At 35.6% G+C, this 18,922-nt stretch overlaps 3 protein-coding genes across 3 annotated transcripts; all 3 read left to right on the top strand.

Annotated features, from left to right (window-relative positions):
- Positions 1–6,378: 6,378 nt before the first annotated feature.
- On the top strand, positions 6,379–9,970 carry LOC108218138 (uncharacterized protein At1g24485). Its single transcript, XM_017391060.2, has 9 exons — positions 6,379–6,665; positions 6,755–7,286; positions 7,508–7,974; positions 8,056–8,188; positions 8,375–8,443; positions 8,580–8,651; positions 8,763–8,834; positions 8,926–9,182; positions 9,494–9,970. Exons 1-9 carry the CDS (start codon positions 6,569–6,571, stop codon positions 9,631–9,633), a joined length of 1,839 nt encoding a protein of 612 aa, XP_017246549.1. The 5' UTR covers positions 6,379–6,568; the 3' UTR covers positions 9,634–9,970.
- A 610-nt stretch (positions 9,971–10,580) lies between these two features.
- LOC108217952 (putative leucine-rich repeat receptor-like protein kinase At2g19210) lies at positions 10,581–13,964 on the top strand. Its single transcript, XM_017390865.2, has 9 exons — positions 10,581–10,666; positions 11,129–11,648; positions 11,789–12,255; positions 12,350–12,479; positions 12,636–12,704; positions 12,810–12,881; positions 13,008–13,079; positions 13,175–13,458; positions 13,639–13,964. The coding sequence occupies exons 1-9, from the start codon at positions 10,603–10,605 to the stop codon at positions 13,737–13,739; spliced, it is 1,779 nt and encodes a 592-aa protein (XP_017246354.1). The 5' UTR covers positions 10,581–10,602; the 3' UTR covers positions 13,740–13,964.
- A 508-nt stretch (positions 13,965–14,472) lies between these two features.
- On the top strand, positions 14,473–17,876 carry LOC108217992 (uncharacterized protein At1g24485). Its single transcript, XM_017390911.2, has 9 exons — positions 14,473–14,701; positions 14,808–15,333; positions 15,480–15,940; positions 16,023–16,152; positions 16,250–16,318; positions 16,424–16,495; positions 16,582–16,653; positions 16,744–17,003; positions 17,515–17,876. Exons 1-9 carry the CDS (start codon positions 14,638–14,640, stop codon positions 17,634–17,636), a joined length of 1,776 nt encoding a protein of 591 aa, XP_017246400.1. The 5' UTR covers positions 14,473–14,637; the 3' UTR covers positions 17,637–17,876.
- The last annotated feature ends 1,046 nt before the right edge of the window (positions 17,877–18,922 follow it).

The following is an 18,922-nucleotide window of genomic DNA, read 5'->3' as shown; positions in this document are numbered from 1 at the left end:
AAATCATCAATTTATCCATTAACACAATATACAGTTGTCGTTTTCATATATCAATTTTATTGATCAATTAATTATTATAATCACAAATCACATTTTTTAAAAAATAGATACTTTTTTATCAGTTTTTGTTGACAACAAATTTGTTAATTTAAAAAATTTATGTGTATGAATTCTCTCATTTGAAATTCTTTTAATAGAATAAAAATTACTTCATATTATGATTAATGAAATATATATATGTTTAAATAATACTCCCTCCGTCCTCCTCAATTGTTTACATTGGGGGACGGGGACTCGGCACGCATTCTAATGCTCTCATAAAGTATAGCTTGATATATTATTTTGAACTTTTTTTTCTTTTGAATAAAAATTTAATGTTTAAATTTTTATACAAAATTTTTTTTTTTGAAAATAAGTTATATAACTATGTTTTATATGCGTCTTAAAATGCGTGTCGAGCAGTGTAAAAAAGCTGTAAACAAATGAGGGGGACAGATGGAGTACTACTCATTATAAAAATTATTTGTAGTGTTACATGTTTTTTAAATCATAAACAATAATTCCGCTTTATATAATAGTTTTAATATATTCATACAACGCTTAATGGGCTCATAAAATTGTTGGGATTTTATGCCAAACCCGTCATTTCATTTGTTGTAAATGCAATAGGATAACCCTAATAAGTACCTCGATATACTTTACCAGCCGCATATAGTTACCATTTATCGATCCCCTTCTTCCCTTCTCCTTACTGTATCTCGCCTCCTACTGATAAAATCTCTTCGACTCGTTTCACCTCGGCTCATCTTCAATATCATAAGTTTCAATTGTAGATGTGAATTTTACAATTAGATCGTTTATAATACAATTTGTTTACTCAAGTAAGTTTTCAATCTTTCTAGTTTGATTTTGGTATTTTAGATCTAATTGTAAGTGATTTCAATAATACCAAAATGATTTCATGTACTTGGTATAAAATTTTGATATATACTCCTGTAAGAGTATGGTGAGCTAATCAGATCTCTTTCTTTTGTATAATTTTAAATATAAGTTAATAGCTTTATCATGTGATATAGGATGATTTTTATAATTTAGAAAATAGTATTCTCTACTTTTATTATCATTCTAATAATTTTGAGTTTTCATCCACAGATGTTACTTACACCCGTGTAGATCTGGATAACATGTACCCAAATATAGTTGCATCTGATTATCAAGCAATGAAGAAAATGCTCCATATTCAATATTTCTCTGGTAAGTTGTTCGTATTGGTAAGTAATTTATTTTTATTATTTGTAGTTTTCAAGTGTTTATTTACTTCTAGAAAAAGTAAAATAGACATCGGATTTTTAATATCGTTTGAAGTGACACCAATTTTAAAAGCGTTTATTACATCAATTTATCTGAGACCGATGTCTTTAAGTTATTTGAACACTAGAGTGTAGTATAATCGATATAATCGGCCCATATATATAATATCATAAACTCACCTATTTTCCCGTAACTGATGACATTTGATTAGGGGTGTTCGCGGTGCGGGTGGTGCGGTTTTTACCTAAAACCGCAGACCAACCCGCATATGCGGTTTGGTTAAAAACTTAAACCGCGACCGCACCGCGTAAATCAAAAGCCACGTAAACCACACCGCATAAATGCGGTGCGGTGCATTGCGGTTTGTGCGGTCTAACAATTTTACTTTTAAAATTATAAAAAAAATCAAAATTAAAAATTACAATAAAAATTAGAAGTCACTAAATAATTCGTCTCTTCATTGAGTGGTCAAATCAACATCCGAGTGTAAAATCACATTACAAATAGTCAATTACAAACTCAAAAGCAGCTTCATATTTGGCATACTAGACAGTGGCAGGAGCTATTACAGTGGTATATAAAAACAAGTACATGTCAAATGAACTGTGAAGAGATGAGAGTCGTAGGGTTAATATTAGGTTACACTATTGTTGGGCTGGGCTAATCTGAAATATGGGCCAAAATAAATATATGATATAAATATTATATATACATATATTATATTATATTATATAAATATTATAATATATATATATATATATATATATATATATATATATATATTATATGTGGTGCGGTGCGGTTTGAACCGCGATACCTAAATCTCAAACCACAACCTGCACCGCACCGCGCGGTTTGTAAAAAATTCAACCCGCAACCGCACCACAAAAATTTGAAACCGTATTTTGTGGTGCGGTTTGGTGCGGTGTGGGCGGTCCGGTGAACACCCCTACATTTGATATATATCTAGACTATTGAAGAATCTCGTAAATGTTTAATTCTTTAATGTTCTTTATTCGTATCTTTGTTACATTATATTATCGTGTTTCTCTATAATAACTGTATTAACAAGTGTCTTAATCAACATATTATTTGTTTATATATAAGTATTAGCGTACATATGTTGTTTAAACATTTATTAGTGACTACTTAGACTAATTTTATGTGTAGTGCATCTATTGAACAAGAACCAGTACGTCTGGTACAATGGATGTGTTGGAGACAAAATCTCAAATAAGAAGCATGAAACAGGCAACGTGAAAAATAAAAGCCATACATAAACGACGGAGCTGGAAGAGCCGGTACAAAGCAAACTGGTCAATTCTCTGGTTCGGCAGCAATTCCTACGGAACAATATGTGTAGGAGTTGACCACAAAGGATCAAACATGACTTAGAAATTGAACTGGAAGCCAAAGTTAATCGCAAAGTGCAGAAAAATTTGACTTGGGCACTGAAAAAACTAGGGGATGCAAATCCCGATCTAAAATTAAATATTGGGGACTTTTGTGCTACGGTGTCCAGTGATCAAGATGACAACGGCACTCCTGTGACTCAAGGAGGGGCCACGTCATAGTCCTATTATTCTGCTATTGTCTAGAACTATTAAGAGTTGGTTATTTTGAACTTAATCTATGTAGTATGACAGATTTGTTACTGTCTTAAGCCATTCAAAGATTCGGTACTTAGCTATTTTGTTGGTTGTTGGGATTGGTAGTTAGTTGGATTTTGTGACTGTTAGCTTGGTAAAAGACTATGACAGGGTTGCTTTGTTGGTTGATGGGTTGTTTAATTAGGAAGGGATTTATAAATGTCCAAAACTACTATTGCAAATTTTTTACAAAAAGTGTTGCATTTTACATTTTCCAGTGTTGCAATTTTAAATTTATTTAGTGTTTCATATATTATTTATCAGTGTTGCCAATATAAACAACATAGTGTTGCATATTATAATATATAGTGTTGTAAAAGCTATGTGAGACCCACTAAATATTTGGATCATGTGGGCCCCAACCATGACGTGGCAAGTGACTCATCAATGACATGGAAAGTGACTCATCAATGACGTGGCAGGTGGACCCAACTTACGTGCCAGGTGACGTGTCAGGAGGGACCCAACTGACGTGGCAGATGAAGTGGGACCCACCTCTGTTGTGTGTCCATCTTTAGGGGCAACACAAATAAATGTTGCCTTTATGAAACTGTGGTGTTGCATTATAGGTATAATGCAATACATATTCGGTGTTGCATTAGATAGCCATAAGTGTTGCCTTATAGGTCAAAGGCAAGGCTCGCATATGCAACGCTCAGAAAGCGTTGCATATCTCGATTTCATGCCTAAGGCAATACCATTTGGGGTATAAGGCAACACTATTGAGCGTTGCATATGGGCACTTATGGCGTAGTGTAAAGACACCAAAATTTAAATCTGACTCCATACTATATATGTAAAAGAAATCGAACTTCGACACATCCATTTATATAAAAATTAATTATAAAATATTACATATATTAAAGATGCATAATACATTTAAAAATTTGCGTAACTCTTAAAAATCAAAAGAAAACAAAGTTGGGAAGAGCAAAGAATCTAGTAAGAAACTATTAAGATGGAGTCATCATTTTCAGCTTTTGATTGACATTCATTTATTTTATGCACCCGTTTCACATCCATCAAATTTGCTGTATATGACTAAATCATGTATTTAAGCCCAATTTCAAACTTCATTTCTGACAAATTTTACCAACTAATTGCTACGTACTTATATTCCTCCGCCTTATTTATCACACTTTTATGCGTCTTCAAAGCACCAGAATTTTACTTTGCACCAACCAGCTTCGCTCTTATCATATAACTCTTAAAACCTAAACGAAATTCAAGAGGAAGATTTATGTTAGTAGAATTAATGAAGCAATTTAATAACCATCAAGATCGAGCAAACTAATTATATATATATATATATCTCATACATGAACCACAACATCAAAAAAAATAATTCTATATTATAGGATTGGACAATGAAAAGACCGCACCCGACCCACATAGGTGTGATAAAGGGCAATAAAGGGCTACTAAATTTGGGGTTAGTACATTTAGTGTCTGCCATGAGCGTATGCATAGTTGCTCTAGAAGTTCTTCGTTAGAGTTAGTGTCATCCCAATTTTTTCCCTCAGCAATGTAGACCCATCCTTTGTGGTTGGCCATCATCGCTTCCAATTTCGCTTTCAGCTTCTCATTCTCTTTCTTCAAATTCAAGATATGAATTCTTCTTCTCATAAGAGGTGAATTGTTCTTTGGCAGGAGCCGTCTTTGGTTTCCTCCACTCAGTTGCAAAGTGCCCCAAGTCATTGCAGTTGTAGCACCTTGTCTTGCTTTTATCGATCATATTTAGTTTGAAACTGCCGTTACTTCTTGAGCCAGACCTTGATCCTGAATAACCATTATTGTCTTGGAACTTGCTTCTAGATGCTTTCTTGTACCGGGGGTTCTTTCCGAATTTGATGTGCTTGAACCTGGCAGACATATAAGCCATGGAATTATCCTCAAGTTGTTCAAACTCCTCTAGAGTGTAAAACTCGTCCTCCGGATACATGGAATTTTCATCAATTTCAGCCTTAATAACCTCAGGCTTTGCATCGGTGTATTCAGATTTTGACCGATGATTAATCACTTTTTGCAGATGAATAGTCATTCTGGCCATAGTCAATTAGTTCTTGATATGCAAAGTATGACACATCAGCTAGAAGAGCGGTAGTCTTTTGCATAGCCGCATGCTTGGCCTCCAGCGATCCAGCTTCATATATAATCTTTCTTTGCTCAAGTTCCATGACAAACGTCTTAATTTTTTCAAACAACTTTTCAAGGGATATAGATCTGAAGTCGCTTTTTTTGCGGATGGATTCAGTCTTGTTTACTAAATGTGGTGACATTACTAATATTAAATTTCTGTTTATCTCATCTTGAGGATATGTTTTGTCATGAAGAGTTAGTTCATTCAACAACAACATGAACCTCTTATAGATTTGTGAGATTATCTCACCAAGTATGGATTTCGAGGCTTCATATGTAGAGATAAGAATATCGTACCGATTCTCCTTCACTCTTCGGAAGTATAGATATGAAGGCTTCATATCTGGAGACAAGCATATCGTACCAGTTTAGTTCCATAATATTTTTTTAAATTATATTTTTCTAATAGAAGCTTAAATATCAAACTTTTACTCAGAGAAAGAAAATTATAAAAAATATTATGGAACTATACTTTAAAGCAGTCATAAAAAACGTGTCAAAAGGTTTCGTAAAAAAAAACGTGTCAAAAGGTAACGTATACTATTGAATGAGACTGAGGGAGTATGAGTTTATAAACTTGTTGTGCATGTAACCTGATTAGCTGATTCAGAACAGCAACATTTATAAAGCTATTTGCACACAGAACTGATTATTCGTATCCTGCGGCTTTCTACAGCAAATGACTTCACCAGATACTATAGTACCTCAGCACTTGACTACACCAGGTACCACCTGGTTACAGAAACAGGAATATAATCTCGATTTTGTTCTTTAAATCATATAATTATCAGGATAAGTCAGCGTCTGGCTATCAATAACTATCCGAGCATCAACCGTTGACTCCAAATTACGGCGATAATAGTGCCAAACATGTCCAAGTAAACTTGCTGAAAATCAGATATATTAGGAATAATACTATGTTTTTAACTCAGAATTAAAAATAGAACTCAACAGTCAACCTCAGACTTTGGATAAAATAGAAGTTTGTACATATTTATACCCTTCCAAGAAAAATATTGGTAGTTTCTGACTCTCATTCTTAATCAAGCTGCAAACTTATTAAGGTTCAATATGAATACGAAGGGTTCTACTCAAAAATCGAGCCACAATATGACCAAAAATCACTAACCAATTGGATTTTATTAAGTTAATGGCTATTTTAAGTTTTGAAGATATGTTTTGATCCTTAATCATGGTTGCTGGTCAGAGACATGAATGTGTTAAAGGGCTAAAAACGAGTACTCAGGCCGAGATAACTTATCCTCAGAACACTGGTTGAGAGGCGGAAATTGTTGGGAAACAATGAAAAATTTAGTATATTATGCTCTGGATTAACATATTAATATCAGCTCTTCTACATCATCGAGGTGTTAGGTTGAGAATTTTTTATTGTAATATTTAACAGCTTTTAAAAGTATTATGTTCCGTCAAACATTACTCATACAAATAGCTCTAAGCTTCTTAATTTCATGCTATGCTCTCATTACTCCTCATCTCATATGATGGCCAAACATTTCATATCACTTCTCATACTAGGCCTTTGCAATTTCTTGGTCAGCGCGGATGGTGAGCATGTTTAATTTGTCGTACATTTCCAAGCTTTTACGTAGTTGCACGTTTTGGCTAATGCTCATACTTTTGCACTGAATTTGCAGTTTACTGGTACATTGATTGTGGTTCAACATCTACAGCATTCTACACTGATAGTTTTATTAACGTTTGGCAAGGAGACGGAGACCTTATTCAGAATGGGGTGCCACGAAGGGTGCAATCTAGTACTGCAGATTCTGATCCGGTAATGGACACTCTAAGAGTATTCACTACGCGGAAAAAGAACTGTTATGCTTTTAATGCGGATAAAGGTGGAAGGGTTCTTGTTCGAGCAAGCTTTAAATATGGAAATTATGATGGGAAGTCCTCCCCTCCTACATTTGATCTTCATTTTGATGGAAATTTTTGGACCACGGTTGAGACTTCAATTGATGAAGTAGTGACATATGAAGCTACATATGTTGTGAAAGGTGATGTTGTAAGTGTGTGCGTAGCACAGACAAAACCAAATCAGTTTCCTTTCATATCAGCTCTTGTAATTCGTAGCATGGATTCGAATATGTACAGCAATGCAGATCCCAGTTATGCTTTGTTTTTGAAAAGTAGGGTTGCTTATGGTGCAGAAACTGTTATCAGGTACTCCTGCAGTCTTGCTTTTATATCTGTTTCAATTTCTGTAAAATATACGAATTTTTGTTGTCAACCAATAGTTTGATCAAATCAACATACGAATTTATGTGAAATGTGATTTTACATTTTTCTAAACTTGTATTATGATAAATGATACATGTACCTGCACCAGTTGCTGTAAATTGATTTTTCTTGTGTACCTCAGCTGATTCCAAGCCTTTTTTCAGGTTATCAACTGATTATGATCGAATTTGGCTTCCTGCCATATTAGAAAATGGACAAGATAACATCACAGGCGATGCACTATATTTTGCAATCACTCTAGCAGATAGCCCTCCTATAGAGGTGCTGCAAAATGCAATTACAACAGCCAGCACTTCGGATAAATTGATATTAGCTTCTGGATTTCCGTCTGACGTTGTTTCTGTGTACTTGACCACGTACTTTTCAGAACCAACTGAGGTGACAGAAACAAGGTCCTTTAAGTTATACATAGACAATCAGGCCAGCTCAGAATCAATTATACCAGCTTATGAGGTCGCACAAGAAACTGTAGGTAACCTCAATGTTTCTTCCAACTCGACACTTTCACTGGTTGCTACCTCAGATTCAGTGCTCCCGCCTCTCATCAATGCCATGGAACTTTTTTATGTCGGCAAGGACCAATTAACAGATGGAACTAATTCTGATGATTGTAAGTATATTGAAGTTTTAGCTAGCAAGTACATAATTTTAAGCTTCTCATTGTTTAAAACTGATTTTTTATGTCAAATAGTGGAAGCTTTGGCTTTACTTCAACAGACATTTACTGATTTGAAAGATTGGTATGGCGATCCTTGTCTTCCATCATCGTTTACTTGGGACTGGCTTGATTGCAGTAACGATGCCACACCTCGTGTCACAGCACTGTAAATAATATATACCCTTCCTTCTCTTGGAAATTTGATTTTACCATCATGCTCCTTCTGCATATTCCAATTAAAGTAGATATTGGATAAGTTGATCCGACAATGACAGTATCGATTAATGTCTAATAGGAAGAAGCGTTTTCATTGATTATCAACTGAATCACTAACATTAAACTTGATTGACAGGCACCTTGGTACTTTTGATCTGACAGGGTCCCTTCCTGATATAAGTTCCATGACTAGTCTCCAAACAATGTGAGTTCTGCACCACTAAAATCACGGTTTCATACTTGCACTTGCCCTAAAAAAACAGGAAACCTCTTGGCTCGGTTTCTGCATAAATATATATACTATTTTCTTCATAAGAATAATGAAAGTTTTCATAATGCAGAGACTTGCACAATAATAGCTTGACTGGAGCTATCCCGGATTCCCTTGGGACGTTGCCTAACCTTAAAGCCTTGTGAGTATCATTCATTCTGCTACCACATACAGACTACTCTGCACACTGCACAATTGTTTCATATAAGTCGAACAACTGAAAAACTAAAATATCTCTACACATTTTTCAAAGGAATTTGGCAGATAATCAGCTAAGCGGAAGCATACCTACATCTCTATCAAGCAATAAAAATATCAAACTAGAGTAAGCCCTTTTTATTGATTACAATTTTGCAAGAAAATTCGAGACTTTGGGATTATGTAGCAATGCTCATGGGAAAATTGTGCTGGAGCAGTGTGACAGGCAACCCTGACTTGTGTACATCCGGGAAGTCATGCGATGCCACAACCACTAGCAACACGGATACACCTGGATTCCCAACAATATCAGACTCCCCTTCAACTGGAAAAAAGAAAAACAAAAAGACTCCACTAATTCTTGGTACCACAATTCCCTCTGGCTTGCTTGCCTCGGCTTTGATAAGCATTTATGCATGGATGCGCCACAAGAGGAAGAAGCCCTCTGTGCCTCCAACACAGCACGCTGCTTCAGGTAATTATCACTTAGTATATTTATTAATCTACGTTCCTCACATTTATGTCCAACAATATTAAAAAATTAATCATCATGCATGTAATCTGTGCAAGAGTGGCCTCAGAAATAATTTTTACAGTATGCACTAAATTCTTTTTGGAGAAATACCTTCTTAAACCTTAGTGAAAAGAAACCCAAAATTACTTATCTTTTTTTTTTTTTGACGTCAACACTTGTCCCCCATGACTCTTCTTAGATCTGCCTGTGAGATTGTGTGACCGGATCTACTTACACATCTAACATATACTGACATGTTTCGATATTTTTAGGACATGGTGGAGGAGGTAATGTTGTTGAAAATATACTGGATGAGATAAAGGTGAATATGGAGGATCAAATTATACAGCAGGTGTCTAATGGAATAAGTCAGCAGGCTCAAGATTACATAGCAAACTCCAGTACAACTTGACCTGTACATAGCAAACTCCAATATGTTTAAATGTATATACTATATACATTCATGGGTCTGTCTGTGCATACGCCTAGTAGCTCTGTTAAGCATTTGCAATTTCCATGTCTTCTGTTTCGTAGTAAATGTTTATGTTTCTGCACTTGTCAGTTGCGTTCTGTGATCAATGAACTCTTGGTTCAATGGTATTTTCCTCGCTCTCTTTACGGGATATCGAGAGTTCAAAACTTGTCAAAAACAAGGTGGATGTGTGCATTTACTTAACTATAATAAAAAGTTGCATTCTCTGGTTACAAGTAATTAGTACTGTAATAAGTTGCAAGTTGCAACTCTTTCCTTTCTGTTGTTTCTTAGTTGCAGCTTGCATGCACTCTTTTTCAGTGCTTTCATTGTCTGAAACAATACCGACTTCACCAAAAATCAAACTAGTATGTAATTAGCATGCACCTAGTCACACAAGAAGGAATAGATTTGTACTCTCTCTATTCTCTTCTTATTCACCACATAAACGCGTTCACTTGGATTGTTGAACAGGTCAACCTATTAGCTTTCATTATTCACTACATGTACAAAATATTCATATCTTTCTGACTTTTCTTCCTAGTACTACATTCCCAACTCAAAATGTTAAACCGGAACCAGAGTCGGAATACATGATTTTTTAATACTTCCAAAAGTATCGACTGTACCATAATTTGTCAAAAACTTAAGGTGGACTCTAATATACGACCATACTAATGCCAAACATGTCAAAACTCGAAAGTAAACTCCTTAGCTTACTAATGCAATTATGTACACACATGTGTATTTTCTAGACAAGTTGAGTGAAATTGTGAGGTCTGGACTAGTTCATGAATCCATGAACACTAGTAATATTCATGAGTTAACAAAAAGTCAACTAACTACTCTTATATAAAGATCTAAGCTGCATTGATCCTACTATTATTATTGGTCATCTCATACAATATCATGGCCAGAGTTCACATACTGCTTCTCTTATCAGCTCTTTCCCATGTACTGGTTAGTGCAGATGGTGAGTGTCTTTGCTCTTGCATGCTTTCACTTCCTTGCATGTCTGCATAATGTAGGCTTCTGATACTCTCTCCGTTTCATAATACATGTCCACTTTAGAGAAAATTATTTGTTTCAAAATATTTGTCCACTTCAACTTTCAATGTAAGTTTATATTTTCAAAATCAACTCTACTTCACATATTTCTAATTTATATTTCTAAGATCAACCATATTCCACATATTATGTTCAATTAATGACTTCATACAAATCTTTTTTTTTAATCAAAATTCACTTTTCTTAATATACGTGATTGTTTGAAAGTGGACATCTATTTTTGGAACAGAGGGAGTATTGTTTAAAGGATGCTCTGCGTGATTCTGTTCTTAGTTATATATTGTTCTGTTATTGCATGCAATCGAAAAGCCTGATTATTTGAATACAGCTTCCAATTAGCTAACGCGTATTTGTGATAATTTTGCAGTTTCCTATTACATTGATTGTGGTTCTACATCCGGAAGCACAGATGGTTTTGGTAACATATGGCAAAAAGACCCTATACAGTACGGGGTGACACAGAGTGTGGAAGCTAGCAACGCGGATTCTGATCCTGTAATGGACACTCTCAGAGTGTTCACTATTGGGAAAAAGAATTGTTATGGATTTGATGTGACTGAAGGTGAAAGGGTTCTTGTTCGTGCAAGCTTTAATTATGGAAATTATGACAAGAAGTCAGCTCCACCTGCATTTGATCTTCAGTTTGATGGAAATTTCTGGACACAAGTTGAGACCTCAAACGATGAAGTAGTGACGAAAGAAGTTACTTATGTTGTGAAAAGTAATGTCTTGAGTGTGTGCGTAGCACAAACTAAGGCTGATCAGGTTCCTTTTATGTCAGCTCTTGTGGTTCGTAGCATGGATTCAGATATTTACAGCAATGCAGATTTTGATTATGCTTTGCTTCTGCAAAGTAGGGTGGCTTATGGCGCAGATGCTGCTATCAGGTACTATTCTTGCTTATGTAATTTTAACGAGACCTCGATCCTCATTAATTGATTGTCTGCTTTTAAAATATCCATGTCAGAGATTGCAAAATTTTAAATGTTTATGGATGAGCTGCTTGAAATCCTTTTGTTTGTGTCAGGTTATCCGATGTCTATGATCGAACTTGGACTCCTGCTATTTTAGAGAAAGGACAAACTAGTTTCACAAACAAATCACTAGATTTTATTGTTCCAGTAGAGAGCCCCCCTATTGAGGTGCTGCAAAACGCAATCACAACATCAGACACTCTAGATAAACTGATTTTGGCTTCTGGATTTCCAACTGATCTTGATTCTGTGTACATAAGCATGTACTTTTCTGAACCAACTGAGGTGACAGAAGCAAGATCCTTCAGATTGTTTGTAGACAACCAAGTGGTCTCGGGTTCTGATATTGAACCGCCTTATGAAGACGTAGAGCACCAAAGAGGTAATCTTGAGGTTTCTTCAAACACCACATTGTCATTGATTGCTAACACGAGCTCAGAGCTTCCGCCTCTCATTAATGCCATGGAACTTTTCTATGTGAGCAAGGATCCACTAACAAATGGAACACATGCTGATGATGGTAAGTATATAAGCTAGTAATATTTGTATTGAATCTAGTCAGTTGTCACTTAAAGTCTTTAACAGTTGTGTTTTGTGCTGTTTCTTATAATTAGTGGAAGCTTTAGCTTCGCTTCTGGAAACAATTGGTGCTCCTTCGGATTACAGTGATCCTTGTCTTCCAGCAAAGTATACTTGGGACTGGCTCGAATGCAACGACGATGCCACACCTCGTGTAACAGCACTGTAAATAACATTCCTTCTCTTGTACATGTTGTTCACTCAGTCTTAATATTAATTGTTTCAGGAAGCAATGGCCTTAATTACCATTTTGAAATTTAAACCAGGCTCCAACTTCATCCTTATGCTTATTAAATCACTGATGTAAAACTTGAATGACAGGCATCTTGATAGTTTTGAACTGACAGGATCACTTCCAGATTTAAGTTCCATGATTGGTCTCGAAACAATGTGAGTTCTAAATTTAACTCATTCACTGGACTCCCCGCCCCCTTGAGAAAATGGAAACCATGTATGTTTATATAAGTATAAGTGCTAAAATTGTTGATAATGCAGAGACTTGCAGAATAATAGCTTTACTGGAAATATTCCGGATTACCTTGGCACCTTGCCTAACCTTAAAGAACTGTGAGTACTATTCCTTCTCTGTGACAGACAGGCTATATGTGCAACAGTGTCTTTTTTTTAACAAATTCGAGTTGTCTGACTGTAGAATCTCTGATTATCATTTTTCTTTTTCTTTTTCTTCCATAGGAATTTGGCAGATAATCAGCTAAGTGGAAGCATACCGACATTACTCTCAGAAAATAAAAAAATCAAACTAAAGTAAGCCCATCTTTGTTCATACATTTTAGACAAGAGAATTCCCTGTTCTGCAATTATTTTATGCTCATTTAATTTGGTAAATTGTCCTGGAGTAGTGTCACAGGCAACCCCGACTTGTGTAAATCCGGGGAATCATGTGATGATGGCACGACGACAACTTCTACTACTACCAATACCAATACCAATACGCTAGATTTCCCAACAAGGAAATCATCATCATCATCATCTGGTAAAAAGAAAAACAAAAAACTTCCAGTCATTCTTGGCACCACTATTCCTCTAGCTCTGTTTGGTTCGGCTTTTGTGAGCCTTCTTGCATGGCTGCGCCACAAGAAGAAGAAGAAATTATCTCAGGCCTCAACACACCATGCTGGTCCAGGTGAATCTCAATCTATCAATTTATCATGATCCATTTCATGTTCTCACACACAAGCCTCCACTTAGGCTCGAATCCTGAAGCATTTTTTTAATAAAAAAAAATTCAAAGATTGCATGGGCACAAACCATTTGTGCAACCGATTCTACATTTACACAAATAATTTGTCTTGAATATTTGCAGCTCAAAATTTTGGAGGAGGAAGCATTGATGAAGCGGTAGTGGATGTGAACTTGGATCATGAGCATGTAGATGAGGAGTCTGATGCAAAGCCCCTACACTAAGCTCTTCAATTTCTCAAATTCTTTTTCTTGTTTGTTGAATATCAAGAAATATAAACATGAATCTGCTGATTCTGATTCTTTTTCACCTGCACTTGTACTTAACTTAGTGTAGTTCTGTACTTTTGCTTAAATTTGTTTCGAATGAGAAGAATGCTTGAATCTGCATATACCAAAATGTATGAAATTAAAACCATTACATTTATAAGGATGTTAAATTTTGCATTATTTTCTCCTCACCTCCTGTTTAAAATAATTTCGTTTTTTGAAGTTAGTAACGCAAATAAGTAAGAGGAAGATAAATGAAATCAAATAAAACCAAACGAAAACTTAATAAAATCCGCTCCAAGAGCCTAGTTTGAGATGGACTAATGTACGCGGACCTTATCTCTACTCCACACTCAATAAAATCTCGCTTAAAGATGTTTTTCATAAGAACATATAAAATCATAGTATTATTTACATTTTAAATTGTTTGAAGTACATGAAGTTGGAGCCTACAGTATAATTCACAGGTCACAGAAACGAATATAAAATATTCTTAGTTCTTATTAATTAATCTCATAAACAAACGTTGACTGACTTTGGTAAGAAGTCAGACATATTGCCTATGGGCTCTCATTAGACTAACAGCCTTTTATTTTGACTTTCTTGCTAGTGCAATCCCACAGTATCTTCTCTCTGTAAAGAATAATGCCAAATATGTCAAAGTAAACTTGTGAATAAATTTACAATTATATTAGACAAGTGATGGGAATTGAGGCCTGGTTAGTTCATGAACTCCAGCAATCTTGAGCTGTTAATAGAACAAGTCAAATGACTCCTCTTTTATAAAATGGCCTTATCTGCAATGTTGATACCATACTCACAGACTCTGATCATTTGTCATTGATCACATATTATGGCCAAACTTCTCATACTACTTCTGTTATTAGCTCTCTGCAATTTATCCAAGAGTGATGATGGTGAGTATGTTTAGCATTTGCATGGTTTCACCTGTTGCATGTTTATTTAACTGTTGGTATGTAGCTTTCAGTGTGCTAATGATCGTGTTTTTGCTATTGCTTGTAGTTAAGATTTACGTTGATTGTGGTTCTGTGTTGGGGAACACTGATGCATATGGTAACATATGGCAAGGAGACTTGTTATTAACGCAGGATGGGGTCTCTCAGACCGTGCAATCTAGCAATGCAGATTCTGATCCTATACTGGACACTCTCAGAGTATTCACTACTGGGATCAAGAACTGTTATTACTTTACTGTGAATAATGGTGAAAGGGTTTTTGTTCGTGCAAGCTTTAATTATGGGAATTATGATCAGAAGTCCTCTCCACCTACATTTGATCTTATGTTTGATGGAAATTTCTGGACCACAGTTGAGACTTCAAACGATGAAGTTGTGACGTATGAACTCACATATGTTGTGAGAAGCGATGTTATAAGTGTGTGCGTAGGACAAACAGAGAAGGATCAGTTTCCTTTCATATCAGCTCTTTCCGTTCATAGCATGGATTCAGATGTTTACAGGAGTGCAGATTCTAGTTATGCTTTGCTTTTGCAGAGTAGGGTTGCTTATGGTGCAGATGCTGTTATCAGGTACTGCTCTTGCTAATTTGCTGTCTAAAGTAGGCCATGTTGAAAACTGTGTTGTTAAGACTCTGCCATGTAATTCTTGGAGCTACGTGCACCACTTGTTGCAATTGTTTTTCATCTGCAGTAACTAAATCTCCTTGCATTTTCAGGTCGGCAACTGATTATGATCGAATTTGGACTCCTGCTGTATTAGGGAATGGAATAATTAACTTTACAGACCTTTCACTTGATTTTAAAGTAGATAGCCCCCCTTTAGAGGTGCTGCAAAACGCGATTACAACAGAAAGCACGTCTGATAGATTGATATTAGCTTCTGGTTTTCCATCTAATGGTGCTTCTGTGTACATAAGCATGTACTTTTCTGAACCAACTGAGGTGACCAAAAAGAGATCCTTTCTGTTTACTGTGGACAATCAAGAGGACTCCAGTTCCAGTATTGTACCGCCTTATAATGACGTAGATCACCAGACGGCTACAGTGGATGTTTCTGCCAACACAACACTGTCATTGGTTGCTACTACAGGTTCAGAGCTCCCGCCTCTCATCAATGCCATGGAACTTTTCTATTTGAGCAAGGACAAACTAACAAATGGAACGGATGCTGATGATGGTAAGTATTTTAACATATAAAAATACATATAAGCTTGTTACTGCAAAAGTCTAATAATATGCTTCTTATTTGTTTCAATTAGTGGGAGCTTTGGCTTCGCTTTTAAAAGCAATTGGTGCTGCACCAGATTATAGTGATCCTTGTCTTCCAGCATCGTTTGCTTGGGGCTGGCTCGAATGCAGTGATGATGCCACACCTCGTGTAACAGCACTGTAAATAATATTCCTTTTCCTTACGAAATGAAATCATTATTCTGTTGGCCATTCTCCATACACCAGTTTATTTACCAACATGAAACTTGATTAACAGGTATCTTGATAGTTCTGGTCTGACAGGGTTACTTCCAGATTTAAGTGCCATGACTGGTCTCAAAACAATGTGAGTTTCATTTTCATTTACAGGCCTCTCTTTGCCTCGCCATAAGAAAAGGAAACCTTGGCTCCTTGCCTTCATATCACTCATATGAATCTGTTCATAATGCAGAGATGCGCACAATAATAGCTTCACCGGAGTTATCCCTGATTACCTTGGCACCTTGCCTAACCTTAAAGAATTGTGAGTTCTAATTCATTCTACGCAACATATGTGCCATTGTTTCGACTAACTAAAAAAATACTAATGATCTGTACCTTCTTCGACAGGAATTTGGCAGATAATCTGCTAACTGGAAGCATACCGACATCAATATCAAAAAATAAAAACATCAAACTAAAGTAAGCCCATTTTATTCATACCATTCTGGAGAATGTCATATTCTGAATCCATTTAAGGCTTATTTAACATGGAAAATTGTACGCGAGCAGTGTGACAGGCAACTCTGGCTTGTGTACATCTGGGAAATGTGACGATGCCACCACCACTACCACTCCGAGCACCCCTGGATTCCCAACAATAGAAGGCTACTCCCCTTCAACCGGAAAAAAGAAGAACAAAAAGACTCCGGTAATTCTTGGTACCACAATTCCATCTGGTCTGCTAGCCTCCGCAATTATCAGTTTTCTTGCATGGGTGCGACACAAGAGGAAGAAAACATCTGTGGCATCAACAGACCATGCTGCTTCAGGTTATTTAACAGTCTCTTGGTACCATCATTGCATTAATGTCCAAAATGTGGCACTAACTAGACAATACTCCCTCCATCCTATTTTAAGTAACCTGTTTTGACGTCCAACGATCAAATTGACCAATTTTTGATCAAACATAAAGAACAAATTCGTTATTATTTTAAACAAACTAAAAATTACATTTTATAATATATTGTATGTACTTTATAATGACATAATTTTTTTATTTTTAAAAATATATTATATATGTAAATCTCGGCCAAAATTTGGTTAATTTGACCGGTCAAAAGTCAAATAGGACATTTAAAATGGGATGGAGGGAGTATTAAACCGGAGAAAGACGGATTTTAGAGTTACACTATCGGACAACAAACAGATAACCGGGTCTTAATTACTTTGATAGAATACTTATTTGGTTGATATTTTACTTTTTTCTGGGAATAAGTTCTTCTTTCTGAAAAATAAATTTAGCCAAACAGGCACGTGACGTATTTGATATTTGATGTGCAGGACATGTTGGAGGAGGTAAGATTGGTGAAGCAGTGATGGACGAGATCAAGGTGAACATAGAGAATGAAGTTGTAGATGAGGTGTCTGATGGAATCAATCAGCAGTTCTCCAATGCTACCTAGCTTCATATTCACCTGTTACATTTTCCAGTTCTTTGCTGCCTTATTTTTACTTGGGTGGATTCATTATTTATTGATTGTAGTATAAAGAAAACATTTGGAATATCAACATCACTCAAAGTGAAATTACCCAGGAAATTTGGATGTTAAACACTCCGGTTTCTAATCGAAGATCATCTCCTTTTTATAATTATTTTAATAAATGTAGATTATATTTAATCTGAGTGTAGGTTTAATGTTCTTTCTCTTCGTTTTACTCCTAAAATGCCATATCGTAATGTTCTTTCTCTTCATTTTACTCCTAAATTGCCTGATCATATTATGTTTTGTTGTGATTTTCAAACCTAAACGTAATACAATTTAACATTTTCTTTCAAAAATCAAAATACTAAATTATTCACCGATAATAAATGGTATTTTGAGTCATTTTTCCCCGGCGTTAATAAATGATATTTTGAATCATTTCTCCAACTCTATTTTCTGCATATTACTTATGAAAATTGTGATATATGGAACCTTTTCTCGATATATACTGTTGTGTTTTGTCATCTAACTGAAAGGAAAAACGAGACTGCAATGAGATGATTGAAACTAAAAGAAAAACATGTAGGCAGTCCAAATTGAAAGGCATGATCACGAATCACGATTTCAATCTATTCCTTCCAACCAAACAAAATTTCATTTTCACATTTTCCAACCGAACACCATAAACGTGGGTGCAGTCATATACTTATATTTACAATAGAGTGTCTGATTTAGGGCTGAGTATTCGGTAAAAACCGAACCGAATTACCGAATACCGAAATAACCGAAATACCGAATAAGCTCGAAAACCATAACCGAATAGTAAACCGAATTTAATTCGGTTATTTTACCGAACCGAACTTTTTATTTCGGTTAAAACCGAATACCGAAATAAAAAACCGAAATTTTATAATAGTGAACAAAAATCACAAAAATAATGAAAAAAATTCACAAAAATAATGAAAAAAACATCGGGAAAAAAGCTTAAGCTTAGCTCCGTATTACTTGAATCCCCTGTAATGGAACATGGAAGACAGATTGTAAAACTGATCAGCAAAAATCAGAGATTACCGAATTACCATAACCGAATTAAGAACCGAAATATTTCGGTTCGGTTAACCGAACCGAAATATTTCGGTAATTTCGGTTCGGTATTCGGTTAACCGAACCGAATGCTCAGCCCTAGTCTGATTCCTCATGTTACTAAGTTTTGTTTTAACTTAACATAAATTGAGTTTTCTAACGATGAGGAGCCATTCTAATAC

The sequence above is a fragment of the Daucus carota genome, chromosome 4, assembly GCF_001625215.2.
Source record: "Daucus carota subsp. sativus chromosome 4, DH1 v3.0, whole genome shotgun sequence".
Taxonomy (NCBI): domain Eukaryota; kingdom Viridiplantae; phylum Streptophyta; class Magnoliopsida; order Apiales; family Apiaceae; genus Daucus; species Daucus carota.
Note: the sequence above shows the minus strand (reverse complement) of the source record. Positions and strands in the feature narration are given on the sequence as shown.

Excerpts from the sequence above, each read along its gene's own strand:
- LOC108217992 (XM_017390911.2), top strand. The coding sequence starts at position 14,638 with ATGGCCAAACTTCTCATACTACTTCTGTTATTAGCTCTCTGCAATTTA. Across the intron at positions 16,319-16,423 it reads ATGACTGGTCTCAAAACAAT|AGATGCGCACAATAATAGCT; the intron begins GTGAGTTTCATT and ends TTCATAATGCAG. Across the intron at positions 17,004-17,514 it reads AACAGACCATGCTGCTTCAG|GACATGTTGGAGGAGGTAAG; the intron begins GTTATTTAACAG and ends TTTGATGTGCAG.
- LOC108217952 (XM_017390865.2), top strand. The coding sequence starts at position 10,603 with ATGGCCAGAGTTCACATACTGCTTCTCTTATCAGCTCTTTCCCATGTA. Across the intron at positions 10,667-11,128 it reads TGTACTGGTTAGTGCAGATG|TTTCCTATTACATTGATTGT; the intron begins GTGAGTGTCTTT and ends ATAATTTTGCAG. Across the intron at positions 13,459-13,638 it reads AACACACCATGCTGGTCCAG|CTCAAAATTTTGGAGGAGGA; the intron begins GTGAATCTCAAT and ends GAATATTTGCAG.
- LOC108218138 (XM_017391060.2), top strand. The coding sequence starts at position 6,569 with ATGCTATGCTCTCATTACTCCTCATCTCATATGATGGCCAAACATTTC. Across the intron at positions 8,444-8,579 it reads ATGACTAGTCTCCAAACAAT|AGACTTGCACAATAATAGCT; the intron begins GTGAGTTCTGCA and ends TTCATAATGCAG. Across the intron at positions 8,652-8,762 it reads TTGCCTAACCTTAAAGCCTT|GAATTTGGCAGATAATCAGC; the intron begins GTGAGTATCATT and ends CATTTTTCAAAG.